The following is a 20598-nucleotide window of genomic DNA, read 5'->3' as shown; positions in this document are numbered from 1 at the left end:
TGAAAATGTGGTGTTTGGGTCCACTGTTGTTTCAACATAACACCAAGAACCTCCCGCTCCCGCTTTTCTCACACTCTGTACCCTTTGTAGTGTGTGAAACTACACAATGTTATTACATTACATTATTTTGATACATTGTTAAAAAAATCTGTATTTCCCACACTCTACCCCAGCCAGGTGCAAATTGGGGGAGGGACACAACAAATAAATAGCTTTGCATGTGTGGCTTCTTACCACAATCAATCAGCATGGCACAAATAATCTCTGTTCAGAGGGGCTAGTGTGGAAAGAGTGTCTTCCGCTTTGGAAGATGAAGAATTTTCAGAAATATGAGGATCTTGTCTCTCAATTCGGAGTCTGACAGTGAGTTGGAAGGAGAGGATGAGATTGACCCTCAGCCAGCCCCAGGACCAGCCCTTCAGCAGCCAGCCCCAGGACCAGCCCATCAGCAGCCTGCAGGAGGAGAAATATGGATGTCAAAAAATAGTGAAATTGAATGGTCTTTTTGCCCAAGGAATGAGCCACCCGCGTGGCTGCCAATGTGATAAGGATGCAACCAGGGCCGATGCGGATGGCGGTTACTCGTGTGCAGGACATAAAGTCTTCTTTTGAACTGTTCATCTCAGACACCATCCAGAAAATCATTCTGGACTGCACTCATTTGGAGGGAAAGCATGTTTTTGGAGAGAGATAGGAGATGGACCATTTACATGCATACTTTGGGGTTCTTATCCTTGCTGGTGTTTTCAGATCCAATGGGGAATCCACAGAATCTCTGTGGGATGCAGAAACTGGCAGAGAACTTTTCTGTGCAACAATGTCTCTGGAAAACATCCACATTATTTCCAGGATTATCTGCTTCGATAACCGAGACACCAGACCAGCTCGGCGGCAGAGATACAAGCTTGCTGCAATCAGGTCAGTGGGGGACAAGTGGGTGGACCGCCTTCCCCTGTTTTATAACGCTGGGCCCAACGTTACTGTTGATGAGCAGCTTATGCCATTTAGGGGCCGCTTTTATTGATAAATGTGATCAAGCAGAGGTAAATGTCAAATATTAACCATGTATGCTGTCTATATTGCTGTTATCTCTTTTACCATCATACCCATGAATGGATGATAAGGCTCCTGTTTCAATGACAGGGCCCAGGGGTCATACATTCCTCACCTTAGCCCCCTGCCTGTGGCTATAGCATAGTATTGAATGTCGTTACAACAGTGGTGGGCCGTCAGGGCCAGCAAGGCCTTCTCTGCTGGCCTAAACATCATCAGAATATAAAAAAAATATATATATATTTTCCCACAAATATGTATTAAATTATTCCCCAGAGTAAGAGTTATACTCTTCATTTCATAGCTTTCCTCTTGGTTGCACTGCTTCCAGCCCCAGGTTGAGATTTGGAGYGCTGGTCTTTATGTTAGATCTTTTATCCAATCATATTCAGCCATCGTGTGTTGCCAGGGGTCTAAAATCTGCCCCCAGGCCTTCATAATCAACAGTGCGGGCGCTTGTAGCTTAAAGGGAATGGAAGGTCTATGCAGGTCTATGCAGAACCTCAGAACTAGGAAACTGAATTTGATAAACAAATTAATTCGCGTACTACTAAGCTGTTTTTTCAACCCACAGTGGCGGAAGGAGGAGAAGATATCGATTTGGTCGAGGATATAATTATAACGCCATTCTCAAGACGAACTTTTCAAGAAAAGTTAGACATTGTAAGGAGAGGTCGCCCGACGCCGACGCTACAAAGCCTGTCACAGGCAGGAAAGGTGTTCGTTCGCCACTTTCAAAGTTACAACTACGAGCGCTATCAATGGCTCACATGCTCCGAGAAGCACTGCAAACTGTACTGCTGGGAATGCCTATTATTTGCAAGTGATCGATTTGGTGTTTGGAGCCACACTGGCTTTGCAGACTTGAGTTGTCTAACCAAGGCAGCAACGGGACATCCGAGTGGATCTACAGCTCAACGAACAAGCGCGCAGGGCAACGGAGCTGCACAATGAAAAGGTGAAGAAAAATAGGGAAATATTGAAAAGACTCATTGATTGTGTTATGTTTTTGGGTAAACAGGAACTTTCATTTAGGGGACACGATGAAAGTGCTGACTCCACAAACAAAGGGAACTACGTGGAGCTTCTTTCTTTTCTTTCTGAAAGCAACACAGATTTACAATACCACCTGTCCACTAACAAAGTGTTCATTGGGACGTCAGGCAAAATACAAAATGACCTAATTTATGCTATTGCTGAAGTGATGGGAGAAGAGATTAAAAAAGCTCCCTTTGTTGCTGTTATGGTGGACGAGACAACAGATGTGGGAAATGCAGTACAGCTCTCACTCGTCCTGCGTTATGTGACGGACACAGGAGTCAAGGAGCGATTTATKCGATTTGAAGATGTGACAAGCGGCAAGCGAGCTGATGACATTGCCGCTCTTATTTTCCGTTTCTTGGAGGAAAATGAATGTAGTCTGGATAAAGTTGTGGCACAGTGTTTTGATGGCGCAGCAGTCATGGCATCTGGACTCAATGGGGTGCAGGCTAAAGTTAAGGAGAGGGCACCGATGMCCTTATTCATTCACTGCTATGRACATCGACTAAATTTAGTACTGACTCAAGAAGCCTCAAAGCTTAAAGAATGCAAGGTCTTCTTTGCCAACCTCAATGGCCTTGCAGCATTTTTCTCACGATCCCCTAAGCGCACGCAACTGCTGGATGACATCTGCAAGCGTCGTCTTCCTAAGGTTGCACCAAGGAGGTGGCAATATACATCTAGATTGGTCAATGCAGTCTTTGAAAAGAGAGTTGCCCTAAAGGAGCTGTTTAGCCACTTACTGGAACATCATGATTACCATGACGGGGATACTGTGCTTATGGCTGATGGATTTAATGCACGTTTGGATGATTTTGAGTTTTGTTTTTGGCTTGAAACATTCAATGGGATTTTTAATTATTCGGGTGTACTTTTTGGAATTCTACAGAAACAAACTTTGGATGTACAATTCTGCCTGACAAGGGTGAACGAGTTTTGTGACACAATTGAGCGAGAGAGGCGCAGGTTCAGTCAAATCTACGATGACACAGCGCGCATCTCAAGTTCACCCAGCGCACGCAGAGGCCCAGCACAAGGAGACCCTCGCACATACTACCAACAACTCCACAGCAATATTCTGGACAACATTCTTTGCCAGATACGAAATAGGTTTCAAGACCACGAAAAATGTATGTTTCTCTCCCTCCTGGACCCCCAGCACTTTCAGACCTACCGGAAAAAATTCCCGCAAACAGCCTTCTCCAGCTTAACAGAGAGTCACGGAACACTGTTCGACCTATCCAAGCTAAAAACAGAACTGACTGTAATGTATGCTATGACTGATTTTGAAGGGAAAAGTCCCTCTGATCTCCTTGATTTCCTTAAGCAGAAAAATCTGAATGAGGACATGGGGCAACTTTACACATTGGCATGTGTGACAGTGACTATCCCTGTGTCCACGGCTTCTGTCGAGCGGTTATTCTCGGGCCTTAAAGCGAATCAAAACGTATTCCAGAAATGCTACTGGACAGACTCGGCTTTCAGCATTAGCCTCCATGTCGATAGAAAAGGACTTATTGGTGGAACTAAAACGCACAGATAGACTGTACAACAGAGTCATTGAAGTCTTCTTGAGGAAAGAAAGGAGGAAGGATTTGATGTTCAAATAATCAGTCTTTGGTGAGTAGGCATACAATGCATATTATTTTTTATTAAATGTGTATGTATGTTTCGCATTTCATTTCGTTAATATTAAATAGCCTATATATTAACAAAATAAAATGGCAAATAGCCTATGTTGCAAATTATTTGTTTTCTTTCTTTTATTTTCAGTGAATAGTTGTGTCTTTATCATCACGGTGAAACTTCTTTGGGTGCGACAATGCGCTGTTTAGTGAACACACTGTATTTTTATTTTTTTTTGGACTTAAAGCTCAAAGTTTGTGGACCAGAAATGGATAGAAGAAGAATATTAATATAACTCTGTTGCACTCGACTATGTTCTTGCCTATTAGTTGAACTGTACTGTATTGTACTCTTCCCCTGCAATTCTCTGAATAAAAATGTCAATTTCAAGGTGACGCAACGCCTGGTTATACTGCGTTTCTGTCTAAATGTATAGTGTCTAGAGCCATGGCATCATAATGATGGTAATAAGAGGTGGATTAATTCGGGTGGGACTGTGTAGGACCTCACTGAAGGCCCAGGCCCACGGCACGCCACTGCGTTACAATAGTAAACATAACAAATCTGTAACGTTTTAATTTACAGAAAATTATAGTTTTATCATGGCACTTACTAGGCTAAGGTGACTTGATAGCAACTGTTTGCATGTGGGATATGATCCTGGTTGATCTCTCTTCCTCTCTTTCACACACAAACACGCACACAATTTCAGGAAACTCCCCCTTTCTGCCCTCACACCCCCATGAGCATAAGGCATGTTGTAAAACAGGTATGTCGTGTGACGTTTTGGCAGGGTGTTTGCCTAACAGGTACATTTGGGTAGATGTTTTACCTGTCGTAAATTAGCACAAAAAAACTTTATAATATCAATAATTGAATTAGAATATAATAGCTCATAGTAATTGTTTAAGTTAAGGAAAGCCTGGGTGAGTGAGTTGTAAATAGAGGATTAAATATTCTGTTTTTCATAAATTTCGAGGCGGAAACACCGAGGACATAAGGTAAGGATAATATTTTCTTGTTTTAATGAATTAGGCTAAACGACCAAAATTATTGGGCTGGCATCACTGGCCATTTGTTTATTATTGATATGACTACAGCTATGCTAATTAATTATCGTTAATTGGGCTTTCTCTTTTCCCAATGCAACCGAACAAATATTTTGTTAAAATAGAAAAATAAAATGTGATTCATTTATATTCCTTATTATTTATAAGACAGTAGGCCTACCTACTATAAGTAGGGCTACGATGTAGGTTTTAGTTCCTATGTGATTCAATTTTGTTACATAGAAACGTTCTAAAAGTAGCTTTTGTTTCGTTTTAACCTGCGCCTCTAGAGGGCGACATAGTCAAACAAAATGGCTGATTTTCAGTATCACCTTTTTCTGTTGTGTGTGTGTGCCCTTTTTACATGAAAAAAATCACAGAATAATGTGTTGAGAATTGGATATTAATTTAGAGCAATAATTAATAAATACATTTTGTTGCAGTTGTCGCTCCTGCTTGAGAAATGCCAGGCTTGGCAGAGATATGTATTGGCATGCTGTTGCTGCTCCCTCTGGCTTGGGCCAGAGTTGTCTACAGCCACAACGAAGGTAAACACACATCTGTTAAGTAGCGGTGTGTGGGTAAAATCACTGGGGAAGCCAAGCCAGGAAAAAAAGAATCCATATTACAACCTATGTGTTGTGATAATTGTGTTGTTTGCTGTATAACCTGTTAGTTCATATGCCTTGCCACCGTGATATATAGGCCTAAGGCCGAGACAATAAGGAGACAGTGGCAGAATAAATTCAACCACACCTTTGTTTCATCACAAACCCGGAGAGTAACCTCTGTCTGATGAAGTCCACAAAGCATATTGCATGTAACAAACAGTTACAAGACCTACAGCATCGTCAAGCAAGTTAATGTTTCCGACATTTTCTGACTACTAAACAACTATTGATTTAGAACCACGGACAGTTACCGCAAGTTGCAAAGAAACAGGAGCTGGATCCACTATTCCAGGACCATTTCAACTTCAACATCATCAAATCACCTATGCTTAGTCTAATACAGTGACAACTAAAAGATAACAAAAAACAATTTAGTTCAATCAACGTAAGCTAAATATGATGTGGCTGTCCATGGTTCTGATTTCTCTCTCTGTGTGTGTGTTCGTGCAAGTAGAAAAAACATGTTGACTCACCCTACTTGTAGAGAAATGCCATCCTCCTGTCTTTGATGTTGATGATATTGTCTATGACTCTGTCATACACTACACAGTTTTACTTTTTGTTGTTCTAGGCTACCTGGCTAAAATGCTTGCTCGCTAACTTCAAGGGCAACAATGAGCCAGCTAGTTAATATTAGCCTACTACATCTAGCTACATATTGAACTTTCATCCTCTCGGACCAGGGGCACAATGAATTAATTTATAGTTGGATCAGAATCTCTGTTATAATCATTGGCCAGTACGGAGAATGAAGTTAAACCACAAGTCCAAATCCCTTTCTCCATCCATGGGTAAGTTAGGAAAGGGCCAATTTTAGCTAGCTAGCCACTGGAGGACAACGACAACAATTCACATTTTTCTGTCAGTGATTGGTGTGAAGCCAAATCCAAACTGGCTTCCCTTGACACTTTTTTTGTTTGGTGCCAGGACCATTCACAGTTGAGCTTACTCAGTTTAGCTTAGCGCTGATTTGCTATTGTTTTATACATATTTTTTTTTCAAGGGAGGACGAATGTTTGCTGGCTTCCCTTGCGTTCAATACTACGGGCGGCAACAATGTCATACTCTTTTTGACCAGACAGCATCAGATAGATGGGTCATATTAGGCCAGTGGTTCCCAAGCTGTGAGGCATTAAGGAACTATGTTGGGCTTTCAACTTACTCTTGAAAGTTGTAATGGTAGAATGCATAGTGAATAGTGAATCAGCAATTTTCCTATTGTCATGTCAGTCATTGCAGACCTTTAGAGAGATATTTATAACTTGTCAGAAACGTTTTTTTAGCCCATTGATTTTGTTGTAATGTTTGTCACTGAGTTATCACATGAACACATACAAGACATGGCGAAATGTGTAGAATTGCAGGAAATTTGCTTTAAAACTGATAAATGTTTTCTCCACCACATGGCAAAATGTGTAGAATTGCAAGAATGTGCTTTAAAATGTCCAAAAAATCACCACCCCATGGAAAAATGTATAGAATTACAGGAAATAAGTTTGAAACATGCAAAATTCTCTCCAACAAGAGGGGTGTTACCAGTTTGTCATGGACAGTGTAGGGGAAGGGGTGTTCCCCAATGATAGAAGAGTGAAAAAGTTTGGGAACCACTGTGTTAGGCAATTGTTCTTTTGCTTCACTCTTTCTATTTCTATCTGATTGTGAGGTTATCCATTCAATACTGACTTTTCTCTTGTCTGTCGAAGTCAGACTTGTGATAAATGATTGCTAGTGTGTGTGTGTGAGAAAGAGGCTCTGTCTCTATCTCTGACACCAATGCGATTATATCAACCTCAATCTCATGCCCATSAATATCCTCTCTCTCTCGGTCTGTCTTATTCCCTCTCTGTCTCTCGCACGATGTCTGCCCCTCTTTTGCTCTCTCTTTCTGGGTCCAGTGTTCCTGGGACAACAGTCTGCGTCCTCGTACCTGTCTCGCTCGCTGCTCTGGAACAAATGGGATCTGGAGATGGTGACGCCAGACAGCCTTGAGAGGGAGTGCATAGAGGAGGTGTGCACCTACGAGGAGGCCAGGGAGGTGTTTGAGGACACATCCAAAACGGTGAGGGAAGGGGGCAGTGAATGTGTTGGTACATTTCATGAAAGTCTGTTGGAAATTATGTTTTATTTACGCACATTAAGAATACTGTAAGCTTGTTCAATTAATTGACAAATTTAATTTTCTATTTTCCCCAGAATGTATTTTGGGACACATATTCCAGCAGTCACAGTAAGATATTCTTTGGGGGGCCCTTTATAAACCTATACTAAGGCAATGTTGACATTTACATTCTCACTACTGTCCTCATGTTTTTCTATGGTTGATGCTAGCATTGATTTATCATCGCACAGGCTATAATATTAATATAATGTACATTGCAAATGTATTTATTGTGTTGGCTCTTTAGATACAGCTCCCAGAGTGGATGTGTCAGGTCTAGTGGCAGGAATCTTGGCTATTCTAGTGTCTGCTGTCATAGCCACGGTGCTGGGCTGCTACTGTTACAAGAACAAAGCTGGTAGGACGGCAGGCAGGTAAGATTGAGTGTGTGTGTTGTGTCTATGTATGTTAGTGGGTCGATCTTAGAGTGTAAGTCTGTATAGTATAGCCTACCTAACCTAAGGCATCTATTGCCTGATTGCCCTACCTGTCAGCAAATTTCATATGATAAAGTAGGCCTATGTAATCCCTGGTAGCCCTACATTGTAGCAACATATATGATAAAGTACATTATATTTTATTATTTTTTAATTACAGTTGCCTATATAAGGTAGTAGCAACATGATAAAATAGGCCTATGTAATCCCGGATAGCCCTACATAGCAGCAACAATATTTCAGAAATTAACAATGGACCCTGAGTCTTCCCATTATTTGGTGTGTGTGTGTGTGGGCAACATTACTTGTGTGTAGCCTAACCTAGTATGACTTTTATGTCATCTGTTTCAGTGCTCCAGTGAGAATGGTTGTGGATGGCCAGCCTGCCCCAGAGACAGTGCCTCTGGCTGGGATCATCGCTCCAGGACTGCCCTCCTACGGCGATGCCCTGACCCGCAGTGGGCAGCATGATGCGCCCCCGCCACCTTACTCTGGGTAGGCCTGTGTGTGTGTGTGTATCACAGGAGGTTGGTGGCACCATAATTAGGGAGACCGGGCTCATGGTAATGGCTGGAGTGGAATGGTATCAAACACATGGTTTCTATGTGTTTGATGCCATTCCATTTACTCTGTTCCAGCCATTATTGAGCCATCCTCCCCTCAGCAGCCTCCACTGGTGTGTATGTATGTGCCACCACATTTTAAGAATGTGTACTGTGCGTGAATGTATTCCAGCTTTGTGTACGATGTGTAATATGCATGTCTGTCAACTGTGTGTCTGTCTCAGTGGTGGAAAAAGTACCCAATTGACATACTTGAGTAAAAGTAAAGATACCTTAATAGAAAATGACTCAAGTAAAAGTCACCCAGTAAAATACTAATTGAGTCTGAAAGTATTTAGTTTTAAATATACTTAAGTATCAAAAGTAAATGGAATTGCTAAAATGTACTTAAGTATCAAAAGTAAAAATAATTTCAAATTCCTTATATTAAGCAAACCAGACTGCACATTTTTTTTATTTTTTATTGATGGATAACCAGGTGCACACTACAACACTCAGACATAATTTACAAACTAAGCATTTGTGTTTAGTGAGTCTGCCAGGTCAGAGGCAGTAGGGATGACCAGGGATGTTCTCTCGTGTGAATTGAACCATTTTCCTATCAAAATGTAACAAGTACTTTTGGGTGTCAGGGAAAATGTATGGAGTAAAAAGTACATTTATTTTCTTTAGGAATGTAGTGAAGTAAAAGTTGCCAGAAATAGTAAAGTACAGATACCCCCCCCCCCCCAAAAAAAACGAATTAAGGGGTACTTTAAAGTACTTTAGATCACAGGTCTGTCTGTCTGCATCTTTCATTTATGTCACAACCTATTTCTCTTTTTTTCTATCTCTTTTTTTCCACAGGGGGGCGCCATCAGCACCTCCTGACCCAACTGACGATACTGAGATTACTGTGAATACTGAGGACACTGAGTGAAAAGGAGGGAAGGACATTTTAAAAAGGGGGATTCATGTAGAGTGGGGGTGTGTGTGTTACAAGCTTCAATTGGAGTTCTGGACAGTTATAAGTGAGCACAGCTGTGAACATTTCAATTCCTGTGAGTTGTTGAAATAGACATGGTATATGTCCATATAATAGGAGAGCATTTCATTTATTTTATTTTTTTCCGGGGGAAGAGGGGAGTTCATAGGGGGGCAAGGCTGAAGGATGTTATAGATAGAGAAATTAAGGGAATGGGATGAAGACTTGTTAAGAGGTTACCTGTGAGAAAGAGAAGCAATCCCTTGATTGCAAAATGCATCATACGGGATGATTTCTGTATTTTGAAAGTTACATATCTTGACAACTTGATTGATGACAAGCAAAACATTTTGGGACTATTTCAACAATGGGCTAATGGAATTTCCTTTAATATGTATAAACTAGCAGATGGTATAGTATTTAGGTCAACATGTTGGCTAATGTTTGTTTTATCTCGGTTGTTTCTATCTGTATTGGTACATGACAGACCACTCTGAATTTAAGTATATTTATACACATTTCTTATTCAAAACATTTGAATAAAGCTTTTGCACCTAGCCCACTGGTCAATCAGACAGTCATCTAGATTCCATAGAGTTGCACGTTTTCAAAAACGTTTTAAAATATGCCTGGGTATTTGAAGTGAAAGTAATCGGATTGCGTTACTCATTTTGAGTAATCCAAAATTTTACGGTAGTGATTATTTTTTGTTTAACCGTAATCAGTAACGGTTACATTTTTCAAGTAATCCGCCCAACCCTGCATATATCTGCAATCTTTAATCGAAATGTATCTTGCATTGCTCCCAAATGTACCCTTTTGGCCTGTGCTACACTTGTATTCTGTCTGAGAATGGTCTCTGTGTATATGACTAAAGGCTGTACATGGTCAGTCTGCATCTGAGTTGGCCGTATAGAATTTACTACGATGCAGCCTCCGCAGACATCAGGGCTTTCATACTTCTTGTGCTTAGCTGAGCAGAGCTATTGTGAAGGAATTTGTCAAGGAAGTGAGTTCGTGTTTATACTGGACCACCCGCTCCCACCTACTCTCAACCAACCATATCAATGCGGAGCTATACAGAGCCCTCCGCTTTGTTACAAAATTTGAGAGGCGCACGGCGATGTGAAACAGCGCATGATTTGGCCTCTGCATTCCTCTGGTGGCTCCGCAATTGCGTCACACCCGTCATACGAAGCCTCTGACCACATTTCGGATCAAACATAAATTGGCTTTTAGAAAGGGTTGGATTAGCAGACACTGCGTATGTGTGTGTGTGTGCGCACTGGAGAGGGGGAGAAAGCGAGTGAGTGGGGAGAGGGAGGGAGTGTGCTAACATGCGATCCAACCAGCCGCTCTAAAAAATGGCGTCTTCAGAAGAAAATGACGTGTAACCCTCACATCAAGATTCTAGTATGGCCGCGAAACCTCTCTTCAATTCTCTCAGGTCTATTTATAATTGGTTTTACAAAAGAACGCGAGGACTACTACAATATATGTTGATGCGCGGTACGAATATTGTAGTCGTTGCCAAAGTCAGAAGGCCCGCCTACTTGACCAATCAGATGAGGGAGTGGATCACGCGTATGCTGACCAGTTTGCAGGGGCAGACGAGAGATATGCATTTATGCTGCGTTCAAATGGTAGTCGGATCTAGGAAACTGACATTTCTGGCTTGCTAAATGGTTGTAGTTATGCACGTGCCGCTTTCAACGAATCATCAAGTCGGAAATTCTAGAGTTTCCTAGTTCCGACTAGTAAGTGAACGCGGCACCATTTTTATCTCATCAATGATTTCTTTATTTATTAGCTATAATAAAACCAACCGTTCTAAATGTAAAGTGGTAATCGGATGTCTTTTTCAAACTCAGCTTGAAAGCTTATCATTATGTTTTCCCTTACTCAGTTACTTGTTTTAACCCAAAATAGGTTTACTCCAATATCGGCATTGTTTTTAAAATGGCATGCAGATAGACAAATTGACATCTTGAAAACGTACACAGTTTCACAGAAATGTTCACAGAATTGTTTATTTTAATTTTAAATGTGTTTAATTTTGCCTGATTTAAGATAAACTTCAACCCTTTTACTTTATTTGGCACCTAGGAACTTACTATAGTAATTTATTTAACTTGACAGTACACCTTCTTGGTATTTTGTACCAGTTTCTGTCTCAGTACAAAGGCATGGTCTTCAAGTTATGGAAGATGGCAAAACATTTAATAATTATTATGATTAATTGGACTTACATGGCACTTTAGACACCCAAAGCTCTTTACAGTGTAAGGGGAAACTCACCACCCTAACCCCACTTGGTGCCTTCAGAAAGTATTAATACCCCTTGACTTATTCCACATTTTGTTGTGCTTTTTTTTATACTCATCTACTAACAGGTGCCCTGCTTTGCGAGGCTTTGGAAAACCTCCCTGGTCTTTGCGGTTGAATCTGTGTTTGAAATTCACTGCTCGACTGAGTGACCTTACAGATAATTGTATATGTGGTGTACAGAGAAGAGGTAGTCATTCAAAAATCATGTTAAACACTATTATTGCATTCAGAGTGAGTCCATGCAACTTATTATGTGACTTGTTAGGCACATTTTTACTCCTGAGCTTATTTAGGCTTGCCATAATCAAGGGGTTGAATACTTATTGACTCGACATTTCAGCTTTTCATTTTTTATTAATTTGTAAAAATAAAAAAAATAAAAAAATCCACTTTGACATTATGAGGTATGGCCAGTGACACAATCTAAATTTAAACCATTTTAAATTCAGTCTGTAACACAACAAAATGTGGAAAAAGTCAAGGGGTGTGAATATTTTCTAAAGGCACTGTACATACTCTTTATTTGTATTTATTTTCTTGGCCCATCCGCTCCCCTCTTTGGATGACAAAGGTAACCTTGTTTTCCTTTTTAATTGTACTTTAATTTTACAGATATTCTTTCATATACTGTACATTATTCATAAACTTTACATACATGGTAATTTTATACACAGTATTACTGTCACGTTCTGACCATAGTTCTTGTGTGTTTTGCTTGTTTTAGTGTTGGTCAGGACGTGAGCTGGGTGGGCATTCTATGTTGTGTGTCTTGTTTGTCCGTTTCTATGTTTGGCCTAATATGGTTCTCAATCAGAGGCAGATGTTTTGTGTTGTCTCTGATTGGGAATCATATATAGGTGGCTTGTTTCGTGTTGGGGATTGTGGGTGGTTGTTTCCTGTCTTTGTGTTTTCTCTGCACCAGCTAGGACTGTATCGGTTTGTTATTGTGTTAAGTGTTCATGTTTATTCTTTCGTAATTAAACATGTTGAGCACAAGCTACGCTGAGTCTTGGTCCGATCCCTGCTACACCTCCTCTTCAGACGAAGAGGAGGAAGGCTGCCGTTACAATTACATGAAAGGAATACAGTTTTATATACACATTACACATAAAATGGTACCCATCATTACATAAAGCCCCATCTTACATTTTATTGAGGTACACTCCATTCTTGGTTGGTACTTTAACATTATTAAAATGAAATTAATGATGTAAAAGTGTATGGTATAAATTACAGTGATCGGTCTTTGAATTTACTGCCTTCATGTTCGTTTCAGCAGCATATTTATATTTGGCTTTTGTTTGTCTGTCTTTTCCATGGTGGCATTCATATGTCTTTGTGCTCACAACTTCAAGTTGGGAGACTTTTACTCTCCCAGCTGAGTTTTTTTTTTTCCCTGCCAAAGGCTGTGCATCTGTTGAAGCTCAAGAATATTAGAATGAAAGGCTTGTAGGGAAACTAACAATGTTGCTCCATCAAATAGAATAACTTCTCTGTGCTTGAAATGGAATCGCTTATGCTTGCTAGCTAGCTCATTTTACATGAGTAACAAAAGTTAGCTACTAGTTATCTAAAAAAGAAAAGCCAATTTACCCTTTTGSCCAAAACTTTTGTCCTTTCTCAATGTTATGCATTTGAGTGACGTTGTGTACCCTCATCTGATTGGTCGGGTAGGCGGGCTTTCTGAGCCGGTTAGAGATGATCCAATCGCTGATTACTTTTTGTCCATCACGCCTGGCAGTCTCCGATTGAAGTATGCTGCGAACAGAGACCAGTCAAATAATTCAGTTTGATTCGTCAGGCAAGCACGGTGGATACGAGTGTATTACGGTCTGGGAACATAAATTCTACACAATAGTGCAGATCTAGCGCCCACTATCGGCTACCTAGGCTAGCAATATTAGGGAGGGGGTGTGTGTAAATGTATTTTGGAGAGGGAACTGGCAAGCCAAAATATAAACAATAGACACTGTCGCTATAATAGAATCGCCACATTTTATATATATATTCCAAATAAATTTAGCAATGCAATACTTCAACAACGTAGGGAACAAGGGATGGTAAGAGAGCGTACTTCATTCTAGAGTGATAAATGGGCACCAAATATTTTGCTGTGCACAGACTGGTTTAGGCTACGCGCTAGCATCAGCTGAATCGCTTGTGGTGCCTAGAAGGACAATAGACATTGAAATATATAGCGAGCTGAAGAGGGGAGGGAAGGAAGAAACCGGATTTTTGTGGTGGTGGTTGGTGTGACCCCCCCATCCACCCCTCCTTCCCTCTGTATCCTCCATATCCCCCTCCTCCTTCTCCTCCCCTCCATTCCTCTCCCCCTCCGTGCTGGTCTCAGTCTTGAGGACTTGCTAGTGAATCGGGAGAAATAAACAGACACTGAGCAGAGGGGGAAAAAAAGAACACAGGGAGTGATAGCGTGCGAGAATTTAAGACATCTCCTCCCTCCCCTACCCCCTCACTATCTCTCCATCTTCATCTCTCGTCTTTTCTTTAATGGAAAGAAATTATCCTGGTACAGGGTTCGGTGATTTGGGCGCTGGTACGGGATGGAGTTACGAGAGATCCGCCAAGGCAAGGTAAGCATTTGTACCCGTACATGTGCGCCCTCATACATWGGATGCATAKATATGCTTYGCTTGCTGTAACAATGCCCATGCCGATAGAGGCAATGCAATCTGTGCTCCCTCTATCGCTCCGATTATATATATAGATTACATTGTTTGCAAGCGCCAGGTAGGCTATAGCAAGGCTATCAGTATTGTCATTAGCAAGATTGGGGGGGTCTTGAAAATGCAAGGAACGCGATTGAGAGTTAATACGTGATACGGAAGGTAGACCGAGACAGAAAAAAAGAGGGGGGAGAGGGGCGAAAAGAGGGGGGATGGGTTGGACTTGGGAGGATACAGCTAGTTTTAGCTGGCTAGTGTATAATCAGAAACGAAGAAAAAAAATAATGTAATGATATTTGCAAAGAACATTTGCATTTTTCACAATATTCCATAATTATATGAATGCATACTGGGTTGTCTTTACTAATGCATTGATTGCGTAATACGTTTACAAAGCAATGGTTGGTGCTAATTAGCTATACAAACCAAATGTATTTGACGATGCAAAATGCAATGTTTGTAGCTAGGCTACTGTCGGCAGATTACTGTAGCTAGCACAGTGTCTACAAATGAAATTGCCTTTATGCTAGAAATGGTGGTGCTGCAGGGTTGCTTTTTCATCGTCTCGCATTCTCGCTAATACACTGTAGGATGAGTGTAGGCTAAATCAAATCAAGATATGCAGCTATCATCAAACAATTAGAGTAAACACTTTCCATAACTTAGCTTGTAACAGTGACAATTTAGTGACAGCTAGCTAGTGAATTGTAAGGTATTTTAATTAACTCACTCTGCAAGCACGAGTACATTAAATCCCTTTATTAAAGAAGCAGCAGTTGCAGCATGGATGTTAGTGCAAATGTTTTTCTATATTGGGATAATAACTCCTAGATAGCTTTAAGCCTAGAAATTGTATTGATGGAAACTTGGATAAATTGGTAACGGTACACCGTGTGTAATACAGTAACTGTCTAACTTAACTCTCAAGTTTAGGTGATAGGCGTGTTATTAACAGGTGCAATGATATGTGTATTACTTGTGCATTCATGCGAGAAAAACCTCTACTAGCTATAGCCATTTTGGGGTAAAGTTAGCTAGCTTAAAGGTTACAGGTAACTGTTGTCCTTGCTAGCTAACGTTAGTTGTTRTGTTCAAGTTAAATTATTCTGCATTGACTCAATGCTGCAGGTCTTTGGCTACAAAGTAAAATGTATAAGAATCGATCATAAACACCAACAAATGTCATTAGCTAAAACGATGGCTTGTGTGATGTTTGCTAGAACTCACTACCCAGCTAGCTAACTCATGTTATGCGGTATTGAGAGACAGTTGCTTAACTCTAACCACCGAACGTTAGCCAGCTAACATTAACGCGTTAGCTAAGCTTACGGGCGTACTGGTAAAATATTTAAAATCATCTCTAATTTCCGTTAACGCATGAATTAAAACGGGAATGATATAATGTAAGAACGTTATTAATGTAACGAAATGTTACAATGTTTCACATTGTGTGTCTTAAAATGCCTCGTCTCTGTGTTTTAATGAATTGMGGCCTACTTACATTTCAAAGGCTACGCACATTACCAGTCGTCGCCGGGACAACCAAATCAATCCTGCTACAGAGCGTACGTTACATGTAGCAAAAGTGTATCTCCCAGTAAACACCAGTTTATTTGGATAATTTGTTTTTAAAACGCAGATACTGTGAAATTCCAGATTGGCGATAAGATTTAATATGAGCAAAATACAATTGCATAATGGTTGTAAGGGACAAAACTCTCAAGTATTAGTCCCACAGGCAAATACATATTGCATTCTGACTGAACGTGTGCATGGACTAATTGCATAAAGCCCTAATCGTGCCCTCTATTACAGTGTCATTCACTGGTAGTGCCACTTATTATATTGTCCTTATAAAGTGTTACCATATTTTCTATTTTGGGCCTGAATACTCATTGGTTCATCAAAGATGCAAATGATCAAATCACTGCAAAAACAATTTCAAAGCTATAGTAATTGCTTATGCAGAATAGGCTATTGTACGTAACCTTGGTAACTGACAGTGTTGAGATACATACAATGTTTTATGTAGCCTACTACTATATTTTATCTTTGAACCAAGGAGTATTTAGGCCCCTAAATATATATATATATATATTATTTTGCGGGTCAGCTGATCTAGCCTAGCCAGCAGTTTTTTTTTTTGATGGCTGAATCCCAGAGTCAAGGGCATCTCCAAGCCCACAGGCAGATTGATGTAGTCCTGGTGTTCTTATGATGACCTCATGCTCCCTAATGTGGGATTGTCTGGCTGCCTTTATTGAAAAAGGTAAAGGAACAGAAACTACTACTACTTTACTGTTCTACTACTGTTCTAGGGTAATGAACCTAACCAACATTGGATGACAGTTACAAAATATTTTATCTTCAGCCATATTAATTGAAGTGAATACGTTTATAGAAATCTTTTATTTTAATGTGCAATTAATGAACATGTTCCAATATGTATGAGTCATTTAATCAGTTCATTGATTGTATGAGACTGTATAGTGGTTACATCTATTTTGGTATCATACCTGTATGTGCTTGCAGGTAGCCATGACAACATTTTGGTAATCTGTCCCATTTGTAGTCTGAATCATATTGTATTGTAAATACAACGGAGTTCCAAAAAATGCCCTCTGCTGCACTCAACTAACCATAGCAATAATACCAGTAGAATACATTTGTTTAGCTCAGAATCTCCATACCAAGCTCTTACTAGTACCAGGCATGTCTGTAGATGACAAATGTCTAGTGTATTAAACTAGTGAGCCTATTATCATCATACACCTGCCTGGATGGAACGGCAGGGTGAAATGAACAGTGGTTGATTGCGAAAGCAGTCTTAATGAAGGATTAATAGCTCCCCCTCCTTTATTCATCCCCTCTTTCACAATCTTGAGGACTGCAGCTCACTCCATCATGGTTATATGGCCCGACAGAGAGTTGGAGAGGAGGGGGTGGGAGAAGAGATGTAGAGGAGAGAAGAAAAGAAAGAAGGAATGGTTGAATTTGGAGGAGAGGAGATGTAGGGAGGAGAGGAGAGGAGAGAAGATGACATGTTGAAGGAGGAGAGGAGATGTAGGAGAGAGAACAGGATGGGAAGAGGTGGAGAGATTGTGCGCTCATTTGAAAATTGCATCTGAGCAGTACAAGAGATTAGCACTCAACTAAATACATACTATTGATTTATTTGCTTAGCCCATTGAATTCTCAATGTACATATATTCTGGGAAAGTGGAAGTACTGAACCTGACTGCGTCTGGTTCTAGTATATAGTGTCTAGTTCCAGAGCCATTCATTTCAATGGAACCAATTTCTTAAACATAGAAATCGACATTTAGGGATTAGGGTTCAGTTTGATATTTTAGCATTTAGCCAAAAATATTTCTATTGTTAACATATTATGAAGATTTCAGTAGAATATATGGATGTGTCAAACTCAAGAATACTGAACACACTGATGTGTCATATTCAGAGAAAATTACCCCTGATTCCTGAGTCAGATAGTGGCGTATGCTAACCGAGCCGTGGCTAAACTTAGCACGGCTGCAGAGGAGGAGGAGGAGTCAGCGACCGACACACTCAGACAGTCACCACGCTTTTATCAATGAAACCACTATGGGTCTCGCCTCATCACTTTGTTGTCCAGTCATAACCGCTCGCCTCTGCTGCTAGCTTTCTATGCATGACTGGGGAACAGCAATTCCAATCAGCTAAGGTGGCTAGTCACAGTCACATGATTGGTTGAATGGTGACAGAGTGGTGGCCAATCAACATCACATTACACTGAAGAGAACCAAAGGGTGATATGCCGGTTTTCTCGTTGGAGCAAAAGACTGTCCTCTCTCCTCCGTCCTCTCTCCTCTGTGACCCGGAAACCGATGAGTGGTCGAAGAGTGTGTAAATTCTGTAGCAGGCAAACAGAATACAGTCCTTCCCTCCTTGATGTCCTCCTTTTGGCGAAGAAGCACAAGTGTATCCTACCAGAGTCCTTCATGGAAGAGTTTTGAAATCTGCCAAACCCCCTTTACGAAAAAGCATGCAAACGTTTAAAAATAATATGATACTTATCCTTTTATTGATAAAAGGTTGTGCACTAGCTTAATCGTTTTGGTCAGTTTATACATTTAATTTGGGATTCCGGATTCCACCCTGTAAACTTAATTTGCCTGATGACGTGCGATTAGAGAAGGAGAGTCTCATTTCATACAAGCCATTTTCGTCCACTTTCCATCTCCTTGCCGCCTCTACTCAATTACCTTTGGCCTTTTTCAAAAGGAGGCGAGAGAGGACAGAGCAGAGAGGACGCAGGAGGTTAGCACATCTAATTGATAAAAGGCCATGGTTATCGGGCAGTTCAAAAATAGAACCACAGGACTTCATAAGTAAACAGTTAATAATAAATGTCTTTTTGCATAATAGTTTTGAGTGTATTCCACATTAATGAATGAAGCAAATAATATAATTTAAATGTAGAGACTACACTGCACTGTAGTGTGGTGACTTCATGAAAATGCCCAAACTTTGATTTCTTGACTCTGGAGATTTTCTGTTCTCTGAGACTGACTGCATCCCAAATGGCACCCTATTCCTACATAGTGCCTTACTTTTGACCAGGCCATTTGGGACACTGTCTCTGTTTGGGTGTTGTTTTTCCCCTCTGTGCAAGTAAGTGATTGGAAGTGGGAGTGATTGTTGAAAATCTTTCTTTTCATWCAGACTTTCATGTGAACTTTGCTCCCAGTTCTATTTAGAGGCTGATATTGATGAACAATACCTTATTTTGAGTGTTAGGTTACCCTGTGTAAAGTGTAAGACTCATATTTTATGGTGTGGGCTGGAAAGGGTGATATTGACCTTATACAGTATGGAGTATACCTAAGTAAACAATTCTACAAGAGAGTATAGGTAGATTGGAAAGGTAATCCATCACCAAAGCCTGGGAGACACTGTCAGCCGGACTAGAATGCATTGTTGTTGTTTAGGCTTTGTGGTTAGAACAGGATTTTATCGATGCAGAAAGCCTTGCATTTGCTGATTCCCTCATACTACTACCATTTTGTTGGATGTTTACAGTTGGTTTGGTTGGGAAATTAACTATTTCTTTGTGATTTGATAACAGGAGGTGTTATGAAAATAGCCTTATCTAGGCCTAATTGACAATGATGGGTTATCAGTAATATCCTGTATGCACAATGCTTCTCATGCCTCACTATTCGTATACAACCCGCAAATTCAAATCTTGACCTCAGTCAGTTTTACTGCTTTTTTGTTGTTGTTCTTCTCCTAGTAATCAGGGACTGATTTAGACCTGGGACATCAGGTCGGTGCAATCAGGTAGACAATAAAACCAGCAGTACTCTGGACTTCGGTAGAGTAAGATTTGAATACCCCTGGTATACAACATGAGTATCCCAATTCGGATGTATCAAGTCCGCAGCACTTCTGGTTTTCATAATTGATTGATTGAACGACTATTTGACGATTGAAAATAAATATAAAGTCAATGCTGCCCGAGACAAAATGACATACACTCACCCTATAATCAGAGACTGATTCCGACCTGAGACACTAAGTGAGTGGACTCTCTGGCCAATCAATTAGGCTACATGAATCAATCAATTATCTAGCAAAGAGAAAAGAAAAACAGCTGTACTGCAGATCTCGATTTAGATAACCCCGATATAGAAGAATAATCTAACTTTTCATGAATTAATGATTTCTCACCCCTTCCTCCCTTCTTTCCTCAGCCTGGTGTATGGGAGTTCTAGGTCCTCCCATCCGGACTCAGAGCTGCTCCATCGCCAGGCTTATGGCACCCCCCACCCTCTGCAGGGCTACGCAACCAATCACCATCCTGGCAGCTCTGGACAAGGCGGGGCATGGGGGGCTGGGCGGAGTCTAGGTAAGGGGCCGGGCTAATATGAACCTTGATTCAAATGTGAAATTGAGGTCTCTGCATGATGCCAAAAGGTTGTCATATAGACTGTTAGAATACCTGTTATTACAGTACAATATTGTCCTATCCTATACACACAG

At 40.6% G+C, this 20598-nt stretch overlaps 1 protein-coding gene across 1 annotated transcript; it reads left to right on the top strand.

Annotated features, from left to right (window-relative positions):
- The first annotated feature begins 4486 nt into the window (after positions 1-4486).
- On the top strand, positions 4487-10120 carry prrg2 (proline rich Gla (G-carboxyglutamic acid) 2). The gene is made up of 7 exons (XM_024013067.2): positions 4487-4721; positions 5213-5317; positions 7336-7499; positions 7634-7667; positions 7846-7972; positions 8387-8530; positions 9445-10120. Exons 2-7 carry the CDS (start codon positions 5233-5235, stop codon positions 9515-9517), a joined length of 627 nt encoding a protein of 208 aa, XP_023868835.1. The 5' UTR covers positions 4487-4721; positions 5213-5232; the 3' UTR covers positions 9518-10120.
- The last annotated feature ends 10478 nt before the right edge of the window (positions 10121-20598 follow it).

This window comes from Salvelinus sp. IW2-2015, linkage group LG20 (genome assembly GCF_002910315.2).
Source record: "Salvelinus sp. IW2-2015 linkage group LG20, ASM291031v2, whole genome shotgun sequence".
Classification (NCBI taxonomy): domain Eukaryota; kingdom Metazoa; phylum Chordata; class Actinopteri; order Salmoniformes; family Salmonidae; genus Salvelinus; species Salvelinus sp. IW2-2015.
Note: the sequence above shows the minus strand (reverse complement) of the source record. Positions and strands in the feature narration are given on the sequence as shown.